This window comes from Phaenicophaeus curvirostris, chromosome 6 (assembly GCF_032191515.1).
Source record: "Phaenicophaeus curvirostris isolate KB17595 chromosome 6, BPBGC_Pcur_1.0, whole genome shotgun sequence".
Taxonomy (NCBI): Eukaryota; Metazoa; Chordata; class Aves; order Cuculiformes; family Cuculidae; genus Phaenicophaeus; species Phaenicophaeus curvirostris.
The window spans coordinates 31,906,529-31,933,210 of NC_091397.1; the positions used below are offsets into that span (position 1 = coordinate 31,906,529).

The window sequence follows — 26,682 nt, forward strand, 5'->3', positions numbered from 1 at the left end:
TTGGAATAGTTTAATTAGTATTGATCTTCCAGTGACCTTATTTCCCCTTGATACTTCAGCACGGCAGAACGTGCCACCATGGCACACAGGCAAAAGGTCCTGCTGCGTGTGGGAGCCAAGGGTGGCAGCAAGGAAACTCTTAATGCTGTATTGCATGGCAGGCTCTAGCATATACAGACAGTTTACTACTTAAAGTTAACAGTTTTTGGTTGACCTCTTGTACCGAATTGACAACTGAATCTTTGGACCCATATATATTTTTCAGATCTTGTTGCAGTCAAGGAAAAGATTTCAGATTGGATTCAGTTATGAATCATTTCAAGGTTTTAATGACTCTGTCTGAAATTTTGGGTTGTTTTGATTCCTAGTTAAAATAAATCTCCACCTAAAACTGTTCATACTGATTTGCTGGCCTTGCCATCAGTAGGGGCATTTCTGATTAGAGGTAGAGCCAACTCTCACTCCACTGCCAGCTCTGGCATATCTTATTCCACAGGGAACACCTGCATTTCTTTCCATGACCAGCTTTAAGCTATGCCCTTCTCCAGTCCTGGCATCTGAAATGAAACAGTGCACCACAAAACACAGAAAAAGAATAGTGAGATTTCTGTCTGCTCACTTTTACTGCTTGTCTTTGTCCTAAGATAACATTGCCTAATAATGTAATTATTATTTTGTTTTTTAGAAGCACTTAATCTAGGATTTCTTTTTTAGGTCAGTGAGTTAAAAGATCAAGCTGAATTCTTTCCGAAGTTGTATGTGACTGCCATCCAGTGGGCGCTCAGCTGTAAGCAGCTGGAACTGTGCAGCCTGCAGTCTTTGTATGAAATACCATGCTAACAATTTAATATAAGACACATAATAAAAAAAAAGGAATTACTAGCATCAAATGATATCTGAAAAAAGATATTACATTATTTAATGAAAATTAAATAGAACCTCTGCATGCAAAGAGGTTCATGTCATGAATTTGTATTAAATTACAGTTTTAAAATGATATTTAAGAGTTTTCATTATAGCTGCTTTTCTTTAAAAACTCATTAATTTTGTTTGAGCTTAAATAAACACACAGTGTGGCTTTGAGCAATACACAGATGAAAGTAGATGGCAGTTTCTGAAGAACTTGCAGTTTCGGTTCCCAAGTCATGTCATGCTAGGCAGACTGGTTTTATCTGAAGTTGCTGGGGTTTAAGCAGAAGTTCAATAAAATCCTGTTTCGTTTCAATTACTGTTCACTTATATAATAAAATTAATCTTGACAGGAGTTCTGATATTAACAGACATATTAATCTAAGGGCAAATATAATGCCTACCTCATCATAGAAGTCTCAGAAAAAAAATACATAAAAAGATATAAGATATATATGCATATGCACACATAATATCCTGTGGATATACCTATGTCTATACCATTGTTAGGCCAGCATTTCTATATCTTGAAGACATTTTATAAAAAAATGCTACAGAATAATAATGCTGTAAGGCTTAGTCTTGCAGCATCTGAAGCCAATACAGCTTTGCTATTGACTTCATAATAGCAGGATAAAGAAGGGAATGTTATCATCATGATCAATTTCTCTTCTGCATTATTATGATTATTAAAAAGCTTTTCTGTCCTGGAGAAGACCTTTTTTGTGCTAAGTGCTATAATATTGCATAACAAAAAGAAGGTTTCTGTTAAAAAATGCATATAAATTTAGAACAGACTAGACATGGGAGTCCAAAAAAATAACAAGGTGGTGTGCAGGTGTTTAGCTGGAGCTCCTCTCAAGCATGGTAGTGATTTAGGAAAAAGCAGGAAGGTGACTATGAAAATCCAATAGGAGATACTGTGTTTCTTTCAGGGATGACTGAAATCTGGCCTCTTAACAGTGAAACATAGATGAGTATTCACACACTGAAAGGCTAGGAAAAAACTTAAAACCAATATTTTTAATATTGTGATGTTTAAAATTATTTTATGTTTTTAAAACAACAGAAAAGGGACAGATTGAGCTGTCAACTGTGTAAATCTTTAGGCTGATCAAAGCCACTGTTACTGCAATTCACCTCCTTCCTTAGTGTGGCACTAGTGCTTCGCTGATCTTTTTCTGCCCCATTAGGTTATAATAACCCAGGTTATTGTGGATCAGCTCAGAGCAAGAGCAGGCAAAAGCCAGAGGCTGTAAATGGATAGTGGATCTAGAGAAGAAGGCAGGACCATAAGCCTGGCATTTTTTGCTGGCTTAGACTGTCACAGACCTGCAGCCTCACTGCTCACCTGGAACACAGGAGGAGGCACCTCATGAGCATGATGTAAGGCAAACTTAGGCATTGTGCTTTGAGCTCTTTGGATAAAATTTCTACAGAGTTATAGTTAATACTGTTTTAGGAAACATCGAAATCTATTGTTTTCATGCACTGGTTTAATGCACTGTTTTAAGCCTTTGCTCAACATAAGCCTTTTGCAGTTTTTTAAAAAAATACACGTCAACTGCAATCTTTTAAGATAAAATCTCTTTTTTATTTGCAGAGATTTAAATTACAATGACATGGATACAGACACAGAAAATACGAAGATGTATTGAAGAATAAAATAAAATATATGCAAAGGGTTTTTCTTCTGTTTAAAAACTTGAATCCTTTATGTGCAATAAGCTTGCATGTTTTCCCGAAGCTGCTCTTGCTGTTATAAAAAACATCAGGGCCTTACTGTAAAAATTACAAAAATTTGGATGAAATTTCAATGGAAATGCAGACACATAACTCAAAATATAATAGAAGCACTGATAAGGAAAAGGACACTATTTAGTCTGGCTGTCTTCAGTTGAAACAATTCTCTGACATGTTTCACGTATCTGTTGACTTTTTATTGCTCTCTTTAACAGATGAATTACAACAAATGTTAACAGGAGCAATAGCAGGTCATATAATGCCAAGTTATTAAAATTAAAAAGATCTACCTCGCATACCTAAAGATGACTTTCACAGGGCATTAATTTCTCCAATGTGTGCTGCCATATAATGGAAAGCACCTATTTCATGTTAAGTTTTGACTTTTTTAGGCTTAGTCTTAGACTCTGAAAATACTTAATGATTCTTTTGTTCTTTCTTTGTTTCTTTAAATCTGACAAAAATTGATGCCAAACCAGCAATCATACAGGCCAAGGAAAGCACACACATTCATCGCTGCAAATACATTACAGGAGAACGAAATAGTCTTGTTATAAGCCAATATATGTAACACGTGTTGTGAGGTGGCTGAGCTTGCTGATACAATCTGCAGACCTTTGCTCTGCTCTGATAAGCAGACTGGGGAGCTATCAGACTGCACTGTACTCCCTTGTGCCTTGAACGCCCTAGCTTTATTTCCAAGGGAGTGGGGGTTTAGGGTGAGAAAGACATTTCACTTCTGGGTCTTATCATGATATATGGCTTAGACATGGCCACAATTTGTGATAAGACAACAGAAGAATTCCTCTGGCTCCAGCAACACAGGCCCTCCTGAAAAGATATGAGAAGGATGGATACATAAAGAAGTTCCTCCCTTACGGAGTGGTTTTATAGAACAGAAATTAAAGAATAATATTCTCCCCAAAGGCCTCAAGGTTTCAAACAATCTCAGTTGATGTAGGGAGAGAAAAACTTTTGTAAAGCTATGTCCTACAGCATCTGTCCCTGCCCCTCTGTAGCAGCTACAGGGAGGGAGGCAGGCTCAGGTTTTACAACCACACAGTGCGATGTTACCCTCAGATAGAGCTCTATGTATCACATTTTCCCCACTGCATATCTGCCAGTAAGGGAAAGATCTGACTCCATGTTCCAGCCTTCACAGTTCGGATATTCTACCCTCTTGTTTACTGATGAGTGATAGGGGTTCTTGTTTCTGAAAATATTTTGTCTGACTTTCATCTGGCTAGGGTGTGATGGGGATGTACTGACTGATCTTGGCAGATACCACAGATCAACTCTATTGAGCATGAAAGTAGAAATGGCTCATTCATGCCTACCTATAACTGCTGTCTTTATCTGAAAATTGTAAGCCACACTGTAAAAGAAAGTGATTGAGTACATTCAGTGAAGGATAAAATCAGCAGAATTTCTAGGAGCTCATGGATATCCCTTGAGCACAAAAGAACAGGTAAGAAAGTTATTAATGGATAAATTATTAACTAATTTCTGATTCTCATGCATTTGATTTAGATTCTGTTCTGCTGTTTCTTGCTTTTCTTTGCAGAATCTTTTGAGACTTGAATATCTAGTCTTCTGCAACATTCATAATATGCAACATTCATAATACCTAGAGGGAATTTTGAGGTATGCAAACATCAGGATTTGTATTTCTTTATATTTTGGAAAACAGATGGAGGTTAGGATTATAGGAATGAGATACTATATCTGTCATACAACAGACTTGCCTGACTTGCCAAGGTTGATATTGCAAGAGGGGGCAAACATCAAAGTCACAGTGACATTGCAAAAGGGGGTGACTTGAACAACTTTATCTAGTAAGATAGATGGATCAGGTGGTGGTCTAATGCTCAAATCAGCTGGGTGACACTTGAGGCCTCCTAGCCTGATGCTGCTTCAGTTAAAAATGGCAAGACCCCCAAAAGCACATACAGAGCTCCCCACCCCAACTACTGAGTCCTGCTTCTGATGACACAAGCAGCCTTGCCAAGGGAGAATTGACACATAATAATTGACTTGGTCCCACCTCACCAAAGAGTTTTCAAAAGTGTAAAATTGGTCCCCACCTTTCTTTGGGGTAGAAACACCTTGTCTGACAGATAGGTTGATAGACCTGCACCTCTCTTCCCCCTCCAAGACGAGATGCCTTTTTGGTAAGAGTCACACACTCTGGCTTTGTCAGATATTCCCTTGGGGAAAATAACTACTAACTCGAGTTTCGATTGTTGCTTCTTTTTATATATACATACATATATATGATCATTGTAACCAGTTATAATCATCTAGTGGTAATGCAACAAGTGAATTTATCAATGGCAATTCCTAACTTATTTTATCTGTTGCTTTAAATGAATTACCTATGGTTACAGCACTGCAAAATTGTCTCTCTGACAGGCATTTTGAAACTATCTAAACTGCTCTGATGACAGACCATTTTGCTATCTGCCAGCAAGTATTAAGCCTGTGGGTAACATTCTCTGAGGAGACTCTCACAGGTAACACCAATTCTGACCAGTGTCTAACTCATATACAGATTTTCACATAACCTTTCACTTCAAAAACCATTGCCCAACTCTGTGACTAGGGATGTATCCAGTCTCCTCTGGACTTCTCCTCTGAGAAGGAGCTTAGAAAGCAAGGGAGTCCATCCTGAACCTCGACTCAATGGGAGGCCATCCCTCAACCACCTATCAGAGCCTCACCTATTTATGCAACAATACCAGAGTAAGTTTTGCTTTATTTTCAAAATTTCTCCTGTCAATAACTTTTCATTGTACTTTGTCAATCATTTGTGAAAAGCATCTCTTTTCAAATCTGAGCAAAAAATATTTTCTTGTGACTTCTGACTGAGAAAATGTCCTTAGTCGCTATGGGTAAACCAAGTGCTAATGCATTAAGTATGCAGATGTAATGTATGATTCTGCTGTGGAAAACAGTTTGAGTTTGCCTTTCTGATGCACTAACATTTTGAGTAATACATCACCATTGCAGAATGGCAGTACATAGTGGAAATGATTTATCTTCAGGGATTTTAAATAATTCATTTCAGCAGGAAGGTCTTTACTATTAATAGAACAATTTTTTTTTTCTTTAAAGAAAAACCTGCTTGGAAAATCATTAAATATACTTTTAATATAAGAGATATACCTGATTATTAAAAAAAAAAACCACAAAACCAGAGGATTGCATATACATTGATATTAACTATGGTTAATATGGTTAACTATTTCATTCATGGTAACTGCTACGGGATTTGTGAGTACTGTCTGGCTACTTTCCTTCAAATCACGACCAGTACTTCCCCATTCCGTACCCATCAGAGGCATGCTAGTTAAACTGGTCTTCAAATTAATTAGGAGTCTAGACAATATACAACACTATCCAAAGGAAATCATAGCAGCATGTTTGCCCAGAAAACAAAGGAAATAAATAAGGATGACATGCCTACTTGTTTTTTATTCCATTAACTATCATTACTGTGTCGAATCCTAGGGTAAAGGTTTTCAAAATGTGACTCACTGGAAGAAGTTTCAGAGAAGAGTTATAAAATTGTTTCATGGCTCAAAACCAATAGGCTTCTGATAGTAAACTAAACTAGTTCAATTTATTTAGCTTCTTACAGTCTAGATGAGAAGACATTTTAATCAGCATCTCTAAGAAAATGTGAAGGAGAATGACACTTGACACCAAACAGTTCTTTCATCTATCGTACATAGATATAAAGATCCCAAAGTTAAATGCTGTAGTCTGCAGAATTCAAACTGTAAATTAGGTGCAAATTCTTTATAGGAATGAGACTTAACCACTGGAAGATATGGCCTAAGGATATGGTAATTTTTTTGTCATTTCAAGTCTTAGAAAGCTTCATAAAATGTCATAGAATCATAGAATAGTTTGGGTTGGGAGGGACCTTAAAGATCATCTAGTTCCAAACCACCTGCCATGGGCAGGGACATCCCACTAGATCAGGCTGCCCAAGGCCCCATCCAACCTGACCTTGAACACCTCCAAGGATGGGGCATCCACAACTTCCCTGGGCAACCTGTTCCAGTGTCTCACCACTTTCATGGTGAAGAAATTCTTCCTAATGTCTAGTCTAAATTTGCCCCTCTCCAGTTTATACCCATTCCCCCTTGTCCTATCACCACAAGTCTTTATGAATAGTTCCTCCCCTACTTTCCTGTAGGCCCTTTTCAAGTACTGGAAAGTCGCTATAAGCTCTCCTCTGAGCCTTCTCTTCTCCAGGCAGAACAACCCCAACTCTCTCAGCCTGTCCTCATATGGGGGGTGATCCAGGCCTCTGATCCTCTTTGTAGCCCTCTTCCGGACCCGTTCCAACAGTTCCATGTCCTTCTTATGTTGGGGATTCCAGAACTGGACACAGTACTCCAGATTAGGTCTCACAAGAGAGGAATAGATTGGTAGAATCACCTCTCTCGACCTGCTGGCCACATTTCTTTTGATGCAGCCCGGGATACAGTTGGTCTTCTGGCCTGTGAGTGCACATTGCTGGCTCACGTTGAGCTTCTCATGAATCAGCACCCTCAAGCCCTTCTCTGCAGGGCAGCTCTCAATTACATCATCCCCCATCATGTACAGAAACTGCAGATTGCCCTGACCCAGGTGTAGGACCTTACACTTGGCCTTGTTGAACCTTATGAGGTTCTCACAGGCCCACTTCTCCAGCCTGTCGAGGTCCCTTTGGATTACATCCTGTCCCTCCGGTGTGCCAACTACACCACTCAGCTTGGTGTCATCTACAAACTTGCTGAGGGTGCACTCAATCTTGCTGTCAATATAACTGATGAAGATATTAAACAGCACTGGTCCCAGTACAGACCCCTGAGGGACAGCATTTGGAACCATTTACCACTGCTCTTTGAATACAACCATCCAAACAGTTTCTTACCCACTGAATGGTCCATCCATCAAATCCATATATCTCCAATTTAGAGAGAAGTACGTTGTGAGGGACCATTTCAAAGGCTTTACAGAAGTTCAGATAGATCAAATCCTTCGGTTTTCCTGTGTCCACTGCTGTAGTTACCTCATCGTAGAAAGCCACTAACTTGGTCGTACAGGATTTGCCCCTGGTGAAGCCATGCCGGCTGCCATTAATCACCTCCATGTCCTCCATGTGCTTTAGCATAGCTTCTAGGAGGATCTGTTCCATGATCTTCACAGGCACAGGTGAGGCTGACAGGTCAGTGGTTGTCAGGGTCATCTTTTCTGCCCTTTTTAAAAACGGGCACAATGTTAACCTTCTTCCACTCACCAGAGACTTCTCCTGATTGCCATGACTTTTCAAATATCATGGAAAGTGACTTGGCAACCATATAGGCCAATGCCCTCAGGACTCTGGGATGCATCTCATCAATTCCTGTAGACTTATAAATGTTCAGATTATTCAGGTTGTCACGAACCTGATCTCCTCTACTATGGGAAGGGTTTACCACCCTGGTCACCATCTTGCTGTCCCATGATCCAGAAGGATTGAGGAGAGTGGTTATCAGAGATGACTGAGGCCAAAAAGTTGTTAAATATCTTATCCTTCTCCTTGTCTTTTTATATGAGGTCACCAATCCGAACCATCAGTGGGGGTACATTCTCTTTAACCTTCCTCTTTTGATTGACATGCCTGTAGAAGCCAGGTCTCTCTGAGAGTTAGACTACTAGGATGTTATACTGCTATCATTACTTTTTGGGTTAGATTCAGAAAATAATTTGGTGAAATTTTATGACCTTTGCTAAGCAAGAGCTGAAACAGAGTGATCATATTCCGTTGATGCTTCAAGATATAAGAAACACAAAATTGGGTGTGATTCTATAGCAAAGATAATGGTAGGAGGTGAAATTATAGCCTCACTAAAGTCTATGAGGAAGTTCCCACTCCCCTTAATAAGACCAAAATTTAATCTATAATTATAAAAAAATTTTGATATATTCACTGCATTTAAACTTAGGATTATGTGCAAACTGCTTTGCTCCATTTCACCCATTTTATTTTACTGCTATTATGTTTACCATTTTATTTTGTACTTCAGATTAGTTTTGAATTAACTTTGTATCATTTACATTTTTTAAGCATCTAGGAATTTGCAAATGTCATCTCTTTTCATGTAGTGCAGAGTTAAAAATGGAAATAAGAGAGTAGACCTGCAAAAATCCTGTTTTTTCTTATTTTCCTTTGGATAAAAGTCAAATATTTCATTGAATATTTTTCACAGAAGATGGGTATTTCTACTGCTTGCCTCTGATGAAGCTGGAAAAATGGATATCTGTACAAATATATTTGCTGTATTATTCTCAATCTAAGGAACAGATGAGTTCAGGTCTAGATTTCCATAAAGCCGCATAATTCAGTTCACTTAGAATGAAGACAGCAATTAACGTTGTGAGTATATGATGTTGTTGAGTATAGGCTCTCTACCACAGTTCTCCGTATTGTTTTATCCTGAAAGAGAGAACTGTCAGCTATCCTTCCATACAGTTTTCTGAGCAGATGTGCCCTGGCTGCTGATAGATGTCCTGAAAGTATATGGGTGGGTTTGGGACACGGGAGTCCTGAAGAATTTTCTTAAGTCTAACCCTTTACAGGAGAAAAGAAGGCATTAGAAGCTGTGATGCACAACCCATCCCTAGAAATGATTTTAAAGCAGTTATGAAGAACTTGAGATCTGTTGAGAATCTACAAGAATATCTTTGTGCAGGAACTGAGAGACCCTATCCAAGTCTGTTGACTATCAGCTTTATTCCATTGAAAATTAAAGCACATCATATGTTTTTCTCTCTACCTCCTCCCCCTCATTCCATTTTAAGGAAACAAAGCTTTGTGCAACAGAACAGAAACATCTGTGATCCAGGTACCACCTTTATTTTACTCTGAGGACACACACAGATGCAGAATTATGAGTTTTACATTAAGGATGCAACTGTTAGAGTTCTTTAAAGTACAATTTAAAGCCTGCTGGAGACAACGGAAGACCTTCCATTCGCTTCAATGGGCTTTGGATCAGAACCTATGTTAGGGAGATTTTGTCCTTGGCTTTCTTAAAAGAAGATTTTACCAAGGTGTGAATAGCATTAATCAACCGTGAACATTTGCTAAAGAGTGACCTGGTTTTTATGATATGGAAAATACCCTGCTGAAGCATGAAGCCTTTTAATGAAGTCAAACAAAGTAAAACTTGCCCTCCATGACCTAAAGCTCAGCTCTTGAAATGTCATTTACTGGGATAATGCATTCCCCATCTGTCAGCCTGGGCTTTTTCTTGTCACAGGTGAACTGATGCAGCTTTGGAGGTGTGCCATGGTTACTGCTTTCTGGTATTTCACTAGAGGCGAGAGAGAGGAATTCTTATTAGCAAATGTTAATTTTTCCCACCTCATGGAAACAACAGAAAATAAATAGATATTTGTCCCTGAATTCATGTAATTTAGTTTTTCTGACACCTAAATCAACTGTATATCCTGAATTTTATCCTTGAGAAACCAGTAGTATCACAAATGGGAACTAGTTATTTAATGCAGAATGAATTATTGATTTGTCTGCAGTCTGTGAAGTAGAAAACCAAAATAGAAAAACCTTTTGACAGATTCTTTGCTCCTGCCTTTAGTGTTGACTCTCTTAGTATGGTAAGAATGGGGATGTAATTCTAATGAAAACAATACACACTAAATATTTGTTCTTATGCTTATTTTTTACCTTATGGATGTGCAATATTGTCGATATGTTCATTTCAAATTCTGATTCATTGGACAGTAACTCTGATTTTATGTAAGTAATCAGTGGTGTTGTGCCTTCCAGCATCAGGTGAGGTCTCATAGACTTCAAAAATTAGTCATTTACTGTATTTATACATAAGCAAATCTCCCGAGAGTCATGATAAAACTCTGGTTCACGTAGTTGATATGGTAGCAATTTATTGCCTGGCTGAAGTTTTTTTAAATCTCTCTGGCACTACAGGGTTATTACAGTAAGTTAGAAAGACAGGTATTCTAAGTGTGAACTTGCTGTTAAGATCTCAAAAATACTGAGTGCTCTTGAATTGAAGCTTTGATGAGAAATAAATCCTTCTCGTGACACTTTTATGCCCTGTAGAGATGCAAAAGCGTGAACAACAGCACCTGGCAAGCAAGCTGTCTTCTTTAAAAGCAAGCAAACCAGCTGCTCATCAGGTTGGAGAAGGATTTAGCAGGAAATAATAGTCTACTCAAATGTTCATTGCTCAGATTTGCAAGAGAAAACTCATAATTTATGATTTTTCTTCTGTATACTGAGAAAAATTGTATTTATAATTTCTGTATTTTCAGACATCACAGATTTTATATTTGAAAACAGGACTAATTTTCAAGTGAACAATCTACTTAACAGATCCATTTCTGTTCATATCAGTTCTCTCATTTACAGAACACAACCAGATAAGTAACAAAATCTACTTCCTTATAGAGAGTAAACAAAATTTGATAGAAAATTGATAGATTTGATATCTGTTTCAGGATACAGCAGAGGCAGGATTTCTGTGTCCTTCCTTTCTCTATTCTTGCATGTGCATCTCTCATTTAATAAGCCCTAAATGTAGCTGCTTTCGATTACTTAAACCAGCCGTGTTTTAAACAGACAGACTAGATTAAGAAATTTTTACCCTATCATAGCACCACCAACCAAAATATTTCTGGCTCATCAAAGTGCTAGATAGGTAGAAGTCTCATAAAACCCCAGGAAAAAATATTGTTTGGCCCCAGATGTTGATGCAAGGGTGGGATACTTAACTGTGTGTGTATTTTCCAATTGGGTAAGGCATATCAGCCAATCCCTTCAGAAAATTATTTATTTAGTTTTACAGTTGCCTAAGTCAGCCAGCTAACGCTCCATAGGAAACATGCTATACCTCCCCCAAACAGAAGCATTATAACAGCAGAAGAGGATTGAAATGTAGGTCTTCTTTAGCTTGCATTTAGCATTAGAGTAAATATGTCCAAATGCAACAGCATGCAAGTAAGATGCTTGTATCAACATATACACCTCCCAAGGTCCAGAAGTGTGAAAAGTGTTTGGATGTATCACATATGTATATATTTAAGATTATCTGGCATTTTGCAAATAATTTTATGACAATTCTACTTCCCAGAGCCTTGGTCAAATGACATTGTAATGCACTGAAAAGGTTTCCTATTGATGCCTTGAAACCGCAGCTGTCAGGGATCTATTTTAATCTGTAGGTAGATAATACTGGCACAGCTACTATCCTTCACCTTTTGACTGGCTTCCCAATGAGACTTCCCTGGTTTATATTTTATTTGATATTGGTTTTGGTTTTCTTCTTACGAGCTATCAAATCCAGGTTAATCTGTCCCATCCGCCTGACTCTCCTGCAAACAAAACCGTTCTTATAACCTGCTGCAATCTCCATGTTTGCAGATGTGACAACCAGGAAATGAAAACAGTGCTGTAATGACCACAGAGAGAGAGCAGCCTGGAAACACTGACTGCTTCTTGCAATAGTCCCCTCACTTATTTAAATAGTATTAGGTTATCTCAAAGTTTTATAAATTGAGATGTTGAGAATGAAGTTCCTGCATGTGCTGTACCAAAACCTAAATAAGCCATATATATATGTGCCTTCAATAATACTCTCTGCCTCAGACTCCTGTCACACAAACACTTAAGCAATCTGCTCATCTTTGCAGAACTGATCTTCCAATTTCACTGGACTGCAGGGTAAATTTAAATTTAAAGACACTCTCATTTGCAGAGTCAGGATTTACAGCATGATATTTAGTTGTCTGTGCATCAGGCTCTGTTGCCATTTTAGATGCTGTAAGGTATCCCTCCTGGATTCCAGCTACTGCTCCAAAACAGTGCAGGTTTATCCTAAGTCCCATGTTACCTACGAGCCCAGATGTCTCTGATGCCCTCGAGCATCTACAGTGGCACCTGTATTAACCCAGCTGTCATCACACTAGAATAAGGGTGTCAGAACAAAATGACTCAATGCAATAGAGGGAGAAAATAGCTTTGTTAACTCCCAGGAGTGTGATTTGCAAGTGGAACCCCATCTACTGTACTTCTTATTTCCTAACTTGCACTGGTATCTTCAGAGAGATGGAGATCATTGAGATTGAAAATGCTACAAGCTACAAGTAATGGAAACAAACAACCTACAACTTACCTGTAGTACTATGTCCCGTCCATTCCGTGTGACATTAACAGTATGAGGCTGTCCATTTGCCATGTTTCTGTGGTCAACATCAATGTTATATGGCTCTCTGGTGCCTCCTAGGCTGTACCGAATTTGCAAATTCCCTAGTGAAAGAAATGTGAAAAGCACCCTTAGATATTTTGATCTTTATTCACCAGCTATTTTTCCCTCTTTATTTTCACATGCAACTGCTGTGATTTTACACTTATATTGCTCTCAAAGCTGATCTCTGCAGCAGAAGAGCTAGTGTGTGAGATTATAAAGCTATTGCACTGAAAACTGTTCCAGTTTACAATCCAGAAGTGTGACAATGACCAGCATCTCAAAACTAAAGAGTTTGTAAACATTCCAGACTGCAAGCCAAACAAATCAGAGCTATGCCTTGAACAATATGGACAATTGGTACAAATTTGAGCACAACAAGTGCCACTTTATTGTTGAGATTACTATCCTTGCTGCAGTACAATTATTTGAAGTTATGCAAAGCATGAAGTTTTCTAAAGCATAAGCCATTGATATGCAATGGATAAGGGAAAAATTACAACAAATTAACACTGATGGATAATCTACACGAGGGACTTTCTTGCTCTCACATTTAATTGTTGTTGACGGGTGACCGTCTGGACTTATACAGAAATTTAATAATATATTGCGGAATGAAAACCTCAGGTTATATTGTTAGAAAAGTATAGTCAAAAGTGGTTAATTGATATTCATGACATACTGCTAGACAGATTTTTCTTTTCTAAACAAAAATGCAGTGTCTGCTTTTCAAAACAAATTTTAATATTTGATTAAAAGGAAGGATGTTTGGAAAGGGAAATGCAGACCCCATTATCCATCAAACCCTGAAATATTCGGCCCGAAAAGAGCAGCCCTAGACCTTTATAACTATAGTTGAAATGTCTGATGTGGGATTTCTCTCATGCACCTTCTTTCTTCCCTGTGAAGGGCATACTCACATTAACTTATCCCATAGAAGAGAATGGTATTAAAAGTATACTAATTATGATTTTCATGGGACACTAATGCAATATTTGGAATCAAAATATATTAACTTTATATACATTTTTAGCACTGTAACAGAAAGTGGTCCATAACCAAACCTCAACCATCACCAAAATGTTTAGGACCTTATATACTTTGCTGCATTCATATTTTAGCCACCTCAGTGGGTAACTAGACTTTTAGAAGAAGAGTACATTACACTTCTCACTGACTACTGATGATATTGCTGTGAGTTCAGTGATTAAAGTGTCTGCATGTGGACACCAGCTAGTCCCCTCCATAATGCTAATTCACAGCATGGATCTGACTGTTACAGCAGTTTAAGGGTTTGTTTGTTTTATTTTTTTCTTCTCTGTTGTTTTCAGAGAGAGGGTTGGCTAATGAAACCCCACTGAATTGAACAGTTACATCAAGACAAAACCTAGTACAGCAGTTTACAAGTTTATGTCCCATGTACTTTACATTTACATGACAAGGGTGAAGAAATTTTCTCATTACTGCAGTTGCTTACCAGATGGCTTGACAAGCACAGCCATGAAGTCCTGGGTATAGGAGCTGATGTACAGTAGGACACAAGGGGACTTGGTGGTACTGAAGCTGAAGCTGAGCTCTTCTTTATTCAAGTTGAAGTTGGGTTCTGTGGCCTCAGGATCTGTAGAACTCAAAAGTGTCCGGCTAACTAAATCCTTCATGCTAGTCCCTGGGGAGTGAAAATTGTAACGAAGCCACATTCCCTCTTCAAAAAATGCTCCAACATCTTGAACAGAAGAGAAAAAAAAGTGAAATCAAATATGTTGACACTATCTGGATGAAACACATTACTATTGACTTGATCAGTACTAATCTGTGCATATTTTTACTGCTGCATTGTTTAAGCACTTTACCAATATTTAGGTCAACATCTTCACTATTTTCCAATGAGAATGAAAAGGATAATCTCCATTTTATTGGCAGGTATCTGGATTCATAGAACGAAAGACAATTTCCTTTAGGTCACTCAGAAGGGCTATTCCTATGTGTCATACGAATACTACAGACTCCAAGAACCACACGTTAGATTTATTCTCATTGAAATCTTGCAGTAGATAACACTCTAGAGAGGGACATACAAGGAAGAGAGATTTAAGGGACACTGTAAGCAAACACTGTCAAGGAACAGGAGAATAGGCAATTCCGATTAGCAAATTTGAGCAGATTTGGGAGCACCTCACAAAGAAATGATGACAGTTCTATTATCAAAGATTTGAAATAGGATTTGACACAACGCTGGGAAGGTATCCACTGCTAGCATAATCATTCAAGAGAATCGCATAACCAGGATGCCCTCATGGGAGATAAACTTAACTAGGGAGCTTGACACAGTGGGGAGCAATGCAAGAGACACCTGGACTGTTGGTCCCAAAAGGTGCTACCCAGGCAAAGTTTTCAAACCAATCTGAGATAAAATTACACGTGTCAATACTGCTGACAGAAAATAAACCACCTTTTAGCAGAACTAATACTTTAAGTTGAAAAAGAATTGTTATTACTTCTCATAATAAAGCAGTCCTGCCTATTTCTTATCATTAAAAACATAATTCAAGGTTGACAGTCTTACAGTGAAGGCTGACTTTCACAAGTTCCTATGGGAATCATGGCACAGCTGCCTACCATTGGTAGATAAGACCATTAAGTCTACTGGGAATCACTGGACTGGCTTTCTACGGCAGTCACTCACTTAGCATCATTGTGGCTCTGGATAGGCTTTGCTCTCTGGGACAACATAATTAAAGGAAATTTTTAAATTACATGTGAAATCAATTAAGAAGGTATGTTTATGAACAGTTCATGAGGTATTAAAGAATGATGAGTAAAGATGATGAACATAGCATTTAAGTACTCTATTTAAAGAATGTTTATAAGCAATACCTAAAGAAGTAACCAGTCTTTAAAAAAATTCTTTCATCATTTACTGCCTTTCTACATTATGCAAAGTTGCCATGGATTGGTAAAAAATTGTCTATCTAAAGCTCTGAAAAATCAACACACTGCCATTATTTGAAAAGAAATTTTATTTTTATTTTCTTTTAGCATTTGGAGTTCTAAGTAAAGGCTTTATCTCAAACATATGAAGGACGATGTCCATTTTATAAGTATAATGATACAGAGCAAGTCCAAAAGGAGCCTGCAGACTTTACTCAGAGTAGCTGAGCAAAGAAAAGATAAGAAGACAGGTAAAATTATAACAGACACTATTGATGCTCCTTTCCAGAATTTTGACAAATCTAGTGCTGGAAAAGTCTTATATTTTCCTGTTACGGTATAGAAATTCTTCAAACCCCAGAATATTATAGTCATTGTCACTGTGCAGCTGTATGAAACATGAGGTCAAGTTATGGTCCTGAGGTGCTATAAATAATTCGATCATTCTAATACATTTATAACTGCCATTTTAGAGGAGAAACCTTAAATCACCCTGAAACAGTTATGGGAGAGACAATTCAGCTTAACAACTGTATTTTGTGGTAGACTAAACATAAGTATTCCTGGAATAAAAGTGAGGGACCCTATCCTGAAAATACTTCCCAAAACTGTGATGCCTTCTGCTGTTAACAACAGTGTAGAAAATAAGTGTTAGCACTTACAAATCCAAAGCAGTATACGCTGTAGATCTGAGTATTTGCAAGACTGGCCTAAAAATTTTCCTATGACTGCTAATTTATTCTTTTTCAACCTCTGCTTCTGGCTCATGCAAGCTGTTCCTTAGGCAGATGCTCTAACAATTATGCTGCTGCAGCACTAGCAGAGCTGCTCTCCAGATCCAGAGCAGAGAGCCCCTGCATGCCAGACAGGCTGCTGTTTGACACTGCCACTCTACTGGCAGGGACCACAGCCCCTGTGGAGGCTCTGGGTATGCATGCAGCATACTAATGCAAAACTATGTTCGCCTCTAGTCTGTTTACTGCTTGCCATGCCTTTTATTTTAGAAGCATTTTTCAGGACTGCCTGGTGCTATGCTTGCCCAGGGCCTCATGCACTGGGAATACTGAAACTTTCAGTCCTGACCTCTGTGCTGCTCTGGGGCTAAACTCGAAAGCATGCAATGCATTTTCCACCACATTACGTGTTATAAATTGCTACTTTAAATGTTCATTACTAGAAAGAAAGCTTTAAGTAAATGGTTCTCTCTAAACTGGTAAGACTTTTTTTCCCCCCAAAGGATTTCTTGACACAGCTTAGAATGTTCTCTATGTTTAACTTGTTTTGCACTGAGAAAATAATTTTCTGAATAGCTGTATTACTACAGGTGTACAAGCTATTGTAATGACCCTTGAAATTCTCCTCACATGTACAACACCTCTTTTAAGAGGAAGAATAAGAGGAAGGCTCACTTCAGCTGCATGAGTGTATTAGGCCCTCAACAGGAAGATATTGAATCCCCTCAAGTTCCAGCTCAGAAAAGAGGTTGATGCACATGATTACACTCTTACTGAATGAAGTTGAAGTCCTTGCAGCAGGGCTGTGAGGGGCTCAGCAGCTCACAGGAGCAAGCTATTTAAACTATTAGGAAATGTTTGGAAAAGCTAAAGGGTAATTTTCTCTATATTGGATGCAGGTATAAGATGACTTGGAAATGCTGAAGGTTGGCCTGTCTACTAGGAGGTCACAAATGTATCATCTTCCTGAAGCTCTGATAAAAGGAATATTGAGGTCCTTCACTCAGAAAACAGTTCAAGGTGCCTGAATAAAATGTGTAAAATGCAGCACAAACCCTGCTGTTGAAATGTGGATGATGTTTCCATGCACCGCCTTCTGCTTTCTTTTGTAATATTTCAAATGCTATCTGAAAAGATGAGTCTTGGGAGATCAGACATAAGGCATTGTGAAGGGTTGGCTCCTCAATAAACTGCTATTTCAAGAAAGAAGCCTTGGGGAAATGAATATAGTGGTAACAGATCAGTTTTCTTTGGAAGGCGGTACCTATTTCTACAACAAAATACAGTGCGGTCATCCTCTGTTGACAGACTTGTCAAATACATACAGTATGGGCTTGCTTTGTAAGGGAACCCAGAATAGGATTTTGCGCATGACTAGAAGTGATTTTATCAAGCAAGATGCATATCCCCAGTGTATACTACACATATTTTATAAAACTGGCTTTAGTTCAAAAAAGAGTGAAGCAAATGCTCATCCAAAACTTCTACACAAAATGCATACTCAGAACTGACAGACTTATTTTGAAGGTTACAATTCTTTGGTCATCTCCCCAGTCTCCTTCTCCTCGCTCAGCTACTTTCGTTTTTGTAACACTCTCATTATGTCTGGGTTCAGGAGTATTAAAAGAGTGGAGGAAAAAGCCAAATAGCTACAAATACCCCATTTCTCTTAAAAAAATCCACAATCTCATGACATTTCTGGGACAGTATGATATACCTAAGAAAATATAAATAGGAACTTGATTCTCCTTTGTTGCTGGTTTAACATCAGTGAAATGTCAGTGTCAGTTCTCTTCTCAGGCGTTTATAATGATTCTGCTTACCTGTCTGGCTTGTGGCTACAAATGTGCTACAGAGCACCAGAAATTGCAGCTACTTCCAAGCTGTGGTCCCAAAGATGAAGACTGTTTGCATAGATACATTCTGGCCATAGGGTATCAGTAAAGGGTCAGGTGCTCTCAGCTCTTGATCTGGGAGAGAATTTACTTCAAGTGCTCTGAAGATGGTGATGCTTATCATTTATCTGGTTAGCACACTCAATTTTTCTGCCGTCAAGATCCCAGTATTTAGTTTGTTAAACTAAAAAGTGGGGATTTAAAAGTTTTGTCCTACATCTTCAAGACTCATATTCTGGCTGTCATACTTGTAATAATTTTTTATGTCTCTGCATTTTCCACGTGTGAAGTAAAATATCAAAATATAGCAATTGCTTGTTGACGTTAATAGAATATAAATTCATGGAAGGTTTGCTTCACCTATATGAATACATCAGAACTATACATAAAGAAATCTTTCTTGAAGAAATGACAATCAGAATCAGGGGATATGTAAAATAATGTAACACTATAGGGCCTAATCATAAATTGATACAAAGTTTCCCACTACCTTCAGCAGAACAGGATGAGTGCCATGGAAGATGGGGCTAAGCCACCCCATAAATTGCACTTTCAAGCCACTCTAGTCAGTGCTGACAGGTATATTCTGCCAGGAAGCAGTTTGGCATATCTAAGTAAGGCTGAGCTCTGAACCTCCTTGACAGGAAGCATTATTTCTATCTTCGTTATCTATACAGAGAGCCCAGGACAAGAAACCTCTTACAACAGTCCTATAAAGCTGGTTCCTTTTATTCTGTCTTGCTATACCTGGACCAAAGTGCACATGCCTAAAAATGTCACGAGAATCTCAACAGAGGTTCATTCTGCACTGATGTGAAATTACTATAGATCTTTCAACAGAGAAGGATTTGCAGGTGCTGGTCAATGAGAAGCTCAACATGAGCTGGCACTGTACGCTTGCAGACCAGAAGGCCAACCACATCCTGGGCTGCATCAAAAGAAGAGTGGCCAGCAGGTTGAGGGAGGTGATTCTGTCCCTCTGTTCCTCTCTCGTGAGATCTCATCTGGAGTACTGTGTCCAGTTCTGGAATCCCCAACATAAGAAGGACATGGAACTGTTGGAACGGGTCTGGAGGAGGGCTACAAAGAGGATCAGAGGCCTGGATCACCTCCCATATGAGGACAGGCTGAGAGAGTTGGGGTTGTTCTGCCTGGAGAAGAGAAGGCTCAGAGGAGAGCTTATAGCGACTTTCCAGTACTTGAAAGGGGCCTACAGGAAAGTAGGAGAGGGACTATTCATAAAGACTTGTGGTGATAAGACGAGGGGGAATAGGTATAAACTGGAGAGGGGAAAATTTAGACTAAATTTAGAAGAATTTCTTCACCATGAAAGTGGTGAGACACTGGAACAGGTTGCCCAGGGAAGTTGTGGATGCCCCATCCTTGGAGGTGTTCAAGGTCAGGTTGGATGGGGCCTTGGGCAGCCTGATCTAGTGGGATGTCCCTGCCCATGGCAGGTGGTTTGGAACTAGATGATCTTTAAGGTCCTTCCCAACCCAAACTATTCTATGATTCTATGATTCTATAGCTACAGCTGTTTGAACTGATGTCTAGGATAGGAGGCTCAGATTAAGGGAATGGCCACCTGCTCTGTGTATTCTTTGCTGAATCTAAATGAAAAGCCATCTCTCTTTTTAATGGAAATATACATAATGGTTAAAAACCCTCCATCAAATAAAACATGATGGATGAGGATAGATGTAAAGTTAAATATACAACAGACCAGGTTCCATGATTTCCTACCAGGGAGCCTTTGGAAGTGCTGTCTAGGTAACCTCAGAGAAAAACCTGCAGCTTTGCAAGAGCCATTTGAGAATTATTAGAGACTACCATTTGATGATTTTGCAGTATTCAGAGTGACAATTCTGACAGGTGATACCTGGCTTCAATTCCTTCATGTACCACAGATATCCACTCTCAAAGCGAGCAGCTCCTTGCTTCCCTCATTACCTCATTTACTTTCTGCATTATCATAGCGAAAAATTTTTCTCATATCACAGACCTATTGTAAGGATAAATATCTTCTCATATTGTGAGATGCCAATACTCCTCCAATAGCATTCAGGTGTCTGATGTGCACATGTGTGTCTGTTGTGAGAATCTTAAATCTCTCAGTTCCCTTTGCATTGGCACCCAGCAATGTTGCTGAATCTGCTCTACTCATCTTTCATAAACCACCTGCATTCAGTGTGCAATGACACCAGAGCAGGCCTATTATAGTTAGCTGACAAATAAATTGAAAGTTTCTCACATTTTCTGAGCCAGAAGTTAGTATTTTTCAGCTTATTACCCTGATTTATTTACTATTTGTATACAGAATAAGAAATATTTGCATTTTATAAGTAGTTTATTATGGATGGGAAGTGGGCTGACAAGTTCAGTTTATAATTTGATAGATACCTCTTTGAGATATGTAAGTGGTATGGGGAAGGTGCTTTTTGCTCAAAAAAGAAAAAAAATTTTTTTTTCCCCCAATAAAGGTATTCCTGTGACTTAAGTGAACTGCAATTTTCAAAGCAATAGAACATGAATGTGCATATTTAATAAGGCAGTATTGGCAGTACAACAGAATGGAATAGCTTTACAGGGTATATATATTTTTGTGAATACATGTATTTACTCAACAGAAGTTAAGACTTGAGTCCTGAAGTTTGATCTACAAGTAAAACACCTAACCGCAGTATTCAGACTTACCAGACCAAAGCCTAACAGTCTCACCCCAAGGAAAATTTTGATACAACTTTTGATTAACAGATTACAATCATGTTGTGTTCAGCAGAATGTTTTTGTGGGTGAGAGGGAGTGCTGCCTTGATTTTCCAGATTCTTAGATTATGAACAATGAAAACAAAGAAGTTCATTACTTTAAATCACTTGAACAATCACCTCTCCATTACTAACAGCAAAGAAATTGTATCTGCAACCAACAAAACAAAGGGAATTTAACGGATCTTACTAGGGCAGAATTTGGAGATGATAAAGGGTCATTCTAAGAATCTGTGTAAGGGTGCAGAGCTGCTTCACCTATGCGCCATAGCACTAGATCTGCTATGTCTCTTTTGCATCCACTCAGCCTAGTAAAAATGATTTTTCCCTTTGAGGTAGAGAAGGCAGCAAGAAAGGAAGGAAATCAGACCATGACAATACTACTGTAAGAGCTTCCAGGGTTCATGCAAATATAAAAACAAACATGAAGGAGTTCAGTTCAGGTATTGGCCTAAGGATTGCAATAATTCACACTGTGAATCTGAGCTTAACTTCAAAGAATGAAAGAAGTGTATACACCGTGCTTATCTTCTTGGTGTTTATTGACGCAAACTGAGTAACCACATAGGATCTAGAAAGCTTTGAATTTAACCTTTCAGCACACGTAAAGGCACATGAGTCACAGCACCATCCATCTATCCATCTATCTATCCATCCGTCTGTCTGTCTGTCTGTCTATCTATCTATCTATCTATCTATCTATCTATCTATCTATCTATCTATCTATCTATCTATCTCATATAGCAGATCCACAGCACTTCAATTCCTTAAGAAGGAACACTTTCTCTGTGGGGGATCTCTCCATTAGAGTGCTGCCAAATGCTCTGCATAGCCATTGCAGCATTTTTGTTTAAAGGAAGGAAAGAGTTTGTTTTTCAAGAGGAACAAAAATTAATTGTTTTCACAGAAACGCTTTTATGATGATAGGACAGCTGTGGGAAAAAAAAAAAAGAGAGAATTTATGCTTAAGCAAAGGACAGGGAAAGGTCAGAAAGCAATCTATAGGACTGCAGAAGCACTGCAGCTATTCCTCAGAATAATTTCTCTGAGCAATGAAAGGAGAAGTGAAGCCAATTACATATGCCCCAAATACAAAACAAAAATAAGTAAAAATAGATGTTAGGCTGCATTTTGCACCTTTTTGTCTTTGTAAATAAAAATAGTGTGATTTCCAAGCCACTACCACACCAACTGTATTATGATCTGCTGCTAATAAGGCTGAAGACAATGAGATTTCTTGTCAGCCATCACTTAGTGGCTCTAAGGAGGGATTCATGAGCAAAAGAATCCACAAGGTGTGAGTCCTGATTTACTGAGAGATGTGTTTATTACTTATGAACCATTGTATTGTGATTTTCTTATAGTAATGATGTTCTTTTCTTCTTTGATTTTTCCTATCACTTCTTCTTTTAGCAGTTTCAGTACGTAACCAACCCCAAAAAAGTTTACCATGGGGAAATGGCTTGAATATCAAAATAAATTTTTTGGATAAGAAAAGGTTGCTGTGGTAAATTAAAATCAATAGGAAGAGAAGACTGTGTATTATATCTTTCACTTCTGCTTAGTAGCATATTTTTCTGGTAATATTTCATATTTGTTTGAATATGAGGACTTAAAAAGTCAGGTACTACTGATTATCAAATCAACAAGGCTACCTGGCCTGGAAGATTTATTCAGAAGAGTGAAAAATTTCTTCAATATTGAAACCTAGTCCTAGCTTATTGTGCAAAGCATTAACCTTGTTATTTCTTGGCAGCTGACATGAATTCTTAGTGAAGGTAACAAAGGAAAATATTCTTACTTGTCTCATATTACTCACCCAATGTCACAGCACCCAATTTTATGCTGTGGTGTTAGAAAACCAGAAGTGACAGAGCTGTATTCAACCACATCCTTGATATAAAGAATGGAATCGGTTGAAAACAGAGAATATAGGGTTTAAAAACATATTCACAAACATTTTTGAGCTTTTGGAGAGGAGAAAGTGTCAAAGTGTTAATGAAAACAAGAACTGAAATATCAGTATTGTGATATTTCGCAGAGGTGATGAGTGTCAGCTCAGGCACATGCTGCAGTGGAACTGGGGATCATGGCATTCAGGGGGTTTCCTGAACCAGAATGTGCAGCAGTTTGCAAGGAAAGGCACACAGGGAGGGCGCCTCATTGAAAGGGGGCATTCTGCTAGCCGAGTGGGAGTCCTGAGGTACACAGAATCCAGCACCCAGGCTTGTTCTGTGACCATCTGCACAGGTCAAGGGCACTCATCCTACCTGATCCCCAGGCGGAATGGTGGACACTGATCTCAGAGCAAAGGCTGCAACTCCAACTGGGTGGTCTGCAACATCTACCCCAGCAGTAGCCAATGCCTCCACGTAGATGGAGCTGCTGAGGGGAGAGGCTGTGGTGCAGACCTCAGACTGCAGGAAGTGCCTGGACCTTTCTCCTGGGGTGGGAGCCACCTGCAAAAACTATATGCAGGTGGAGGAGCTCCTGCAGCAAGTGGCTGAGCTGCAGGAGGTGGTAAGAAGGCTGTGTAGCATCAAGGAGGCTCTCAGGAGCCAGGTAGCTGGTTTCAAGTGCAGTCTGCAGTGTACCCACAGCCCATGACCTAACAGCCCAAACCTCCCCGACTAGCACATACAGAAAGTAGGGGGGCAACTATGAAGATGAATAGGAGCTTGCAAGGGCAAGGACCAGCAGGAGGAAGAAGCTTCTGCTGAAAACTGAGTTGCCCTTGCAGAATCGCTTCACTGCTCTGCAGGCTGAAGAAAAAACACCCATCACATCTAGAGGGGCACTGAAGCAGAGTAAGGCAGCCCCATCTGCTCCTCATATAACAACCACAGCAGCTAAAAAAAGACAATGGGTGGTAGTAGTGGATGACTTCTGAGAGGAAACCAAGGCACCCATTTACCCACCTGACCCACTCTTTAGAGACGTGTGCTGGTTACTGGGGGCTTGTATTAGGGATGTCACCAAGAGGCTATCAAACTTGTACAGCCCACTGACTACTCTTCACTGCTGTTGTTTCATGGTAGTCTGATTGGTATCAAGAAGGATTACAGATACCTGGGAGCAGCAGTTAGGGGCTCTGGAGCTCAGATAGTTTTATCATCAGTCCTCCCAGTCAAAGGGATGTGGTTTGAAAGGGCCAGTCGAGTCTGGTGAATCCACAAATGGCTGCAGGACTGGTGCCACAGCCAGGGATTCAGTTACTTAAGACCTCAGGACTTGCTTTAAGAAAACTGGTCTGCTAGGGCCTTATGGCATCCATCTGTTTGAGAAGGGAAAGAGTATCTTTGGAGATAAGTTTGCCAGCCTCGTGGAAAGGGCTTTAAACTAAAGTTGCCAGGGGAGGGGAACCTCAATCTATCCTACTCCTACCAGTTTGATGCCTGTGCCAGCTATGGATGCCCAGAGGCTGGAGAACGAACAAAGGGCAGCTGGAGAGCACCTGAAGAATGACACAAAGGATTTCCAGCCAGTAAGCCAGCTTCATCAGAGGCTCACTATAAGTGTCTCTATGCAAACACACAGAGCATGGGGAGTAAACAAGAAGAGTCAGAGATGTGCACACTCCAGCAGGGCTATGATGTCATTGGCATCATGGAAACATGGTTGGATAGATCCTATGATTGGAGTGTTGGAATGGAAGGATACAGGCTCTTTAGGAAGGATAGGCAAGGGAGATGAGGCAGGGTGGGTTGCCCTCCATGTCAATGACCAGCTAGAGTGCATGAAGCTCCACCTGGAGATGGATGAGGAACCAACTGAGAGCCTGTGGGTCAGAATTAAAGGGATGGCAGGGACAGGCAACCTTATAATGGGAGTCTGCTACAGGACCAGGGAGATTGAGCAGATGAGGTCCTCTATAGACAGATAGGTGCAGCCTTGTACTTGCAAACCCTAGTCCTCATGGGGGACTCCAACCACCCCAATATCTGTTGGAGGGACATCATAGCAGGACATAAGCAATCGAAGAGGATCTGTAATGCCTTGATGATAATTTCCTTCTCCAAGTGATAGAAAAGCAAGAGGAGATGTGCTATGCTGGACCTTGTTCTCACCAACAAGGAAGGCCTGGTGAGGAATGTGAAGATCAAGTGCAGCCTTGGCTACAGTAACCATGACATTAATGGAGTTCAAAATCCTTAGGAGAGTTGGCTGTGTAGAATTGTCCCGTGGAGAGCTGGCTGCAGAAAGTTGTCCTAGATCCTCTAGAGAGAAGCCCTGTGAAGTCTCCCAAACTAAATCATAGCTGGGGATGTTCTAGATGAGTACATCAGTTTTCAGCACTAACAGATACAAAATTGGTTATCTGCATTTCGTATATAAAATCTTAAGGATTTAGGGGGATATTTTTAGCCTGGAATATTTTTGATATTTACAGCAGAGGTCTGATGCCATGTTTCAATGGCACAAAACGTGGTGATAAGAGATCCCCATGCTAGCATGAATACCTCTGCGTGACTCAGTGCTGCCCAGCAGCAGTAGCTTAGAGCAAGTTTTACTGTATGTCCTAAGTATCTGTGTCAGAGCTCTGGACCTTTGGCTGGACTGGCAGACTGATAAAGGGACTATTCAGTGTAATATTGCTTAATATTACCAGCCATGGCAGTGCTTACAGACCAATCAAAACCAGGGTCTGTTTGTGCTAGGTGCTCAAATATTCCCCTAGTAGCATTTTTTATTATATCAGCTCCACATCCAAGGAAAACAAAATACTTTATCTTAGAACTAGCTTTAGCAGAAGTTTGTGGTTTATCTATCTGTAGGAGAAACTGAAAAACACAAATAAGAGCCAGTGTGATAGATTTTGGCAATGCAGAAAAACAATAAAAAGTGAATTCACTGTACATGGCATGGCAGAAATTATTTTCTTATTTCTTCTGGTTTGAGTCAAAATACATGGTCTGTAAAGAGACTGACCCAGTTCCAGCCTGAATGAGTTTCCTCTAACACAACTTCACAAGAGAACAGAAATGCTAAATAAGCAATACTATACCCATGACAAACCATTTGCTAAATTAACTGATATCACTGTATTGGCATTCCTAGGAATTACTGTATGTACAGGTCTAAATGTGACCTACATGTACTGTAATTTGTGTTAGAAGCAACACAGCACAGTGAAATCTGACAAAATCCCTACATGCAAGCACAGTGGAAGCCATTCACACTTTCACTTCTATTGCAGCTTCAATTCTGCTGCACTAGAAATAAATCATATTTATTGGAATTCATAAAATAATCTCACTAGAGATACATCAGAATATGAGGTGATGTGAAAACAATCCTTTAGCATTTAGAAGAGCGTGCTCCAATGTATGAGCAACGTCAACAATAAACAAAACTGTTATCTTAAAATGAAATGAAGGTGGATACATATGGATATAGGAAGATTGCAGAAGCATGTGAGGAGAAAATACAGTCTATATTCTAGCAT

At 39.3% G+C, this 26,682-nt stretch overlaps 1 protein-coding gene across 1 annotated transcript in view; it reads right to left on the reverse strand.

Moving 5' to 3' along the window:
- The window catches only part of CNTNAP2 (contactin associated protein 2), a 1,119,128-nt gene that overhangs the window by 67,925 nt on the left and 1,024,521 nt on the right, over nucleotides 1-26,682 (reverse strand). The window contains exons 19-20 of the mRNA XM_069859729.1: nucleotides 14,392-14,637; nucleotides 12,843-12,976 (exon numbers count right to left, since the gene is read on the reverse strand). Coding sequence (XP_069715830.1) covers nucleotides 12,843-12,976; nucleotides 14,392-14,637 — 380 coding nt within the window. The remainder of the gene's footprint in view (nucleotides 1-12,842; nucleotides 12,977-14,391; nucleotides 14,638-26,682) is intronic.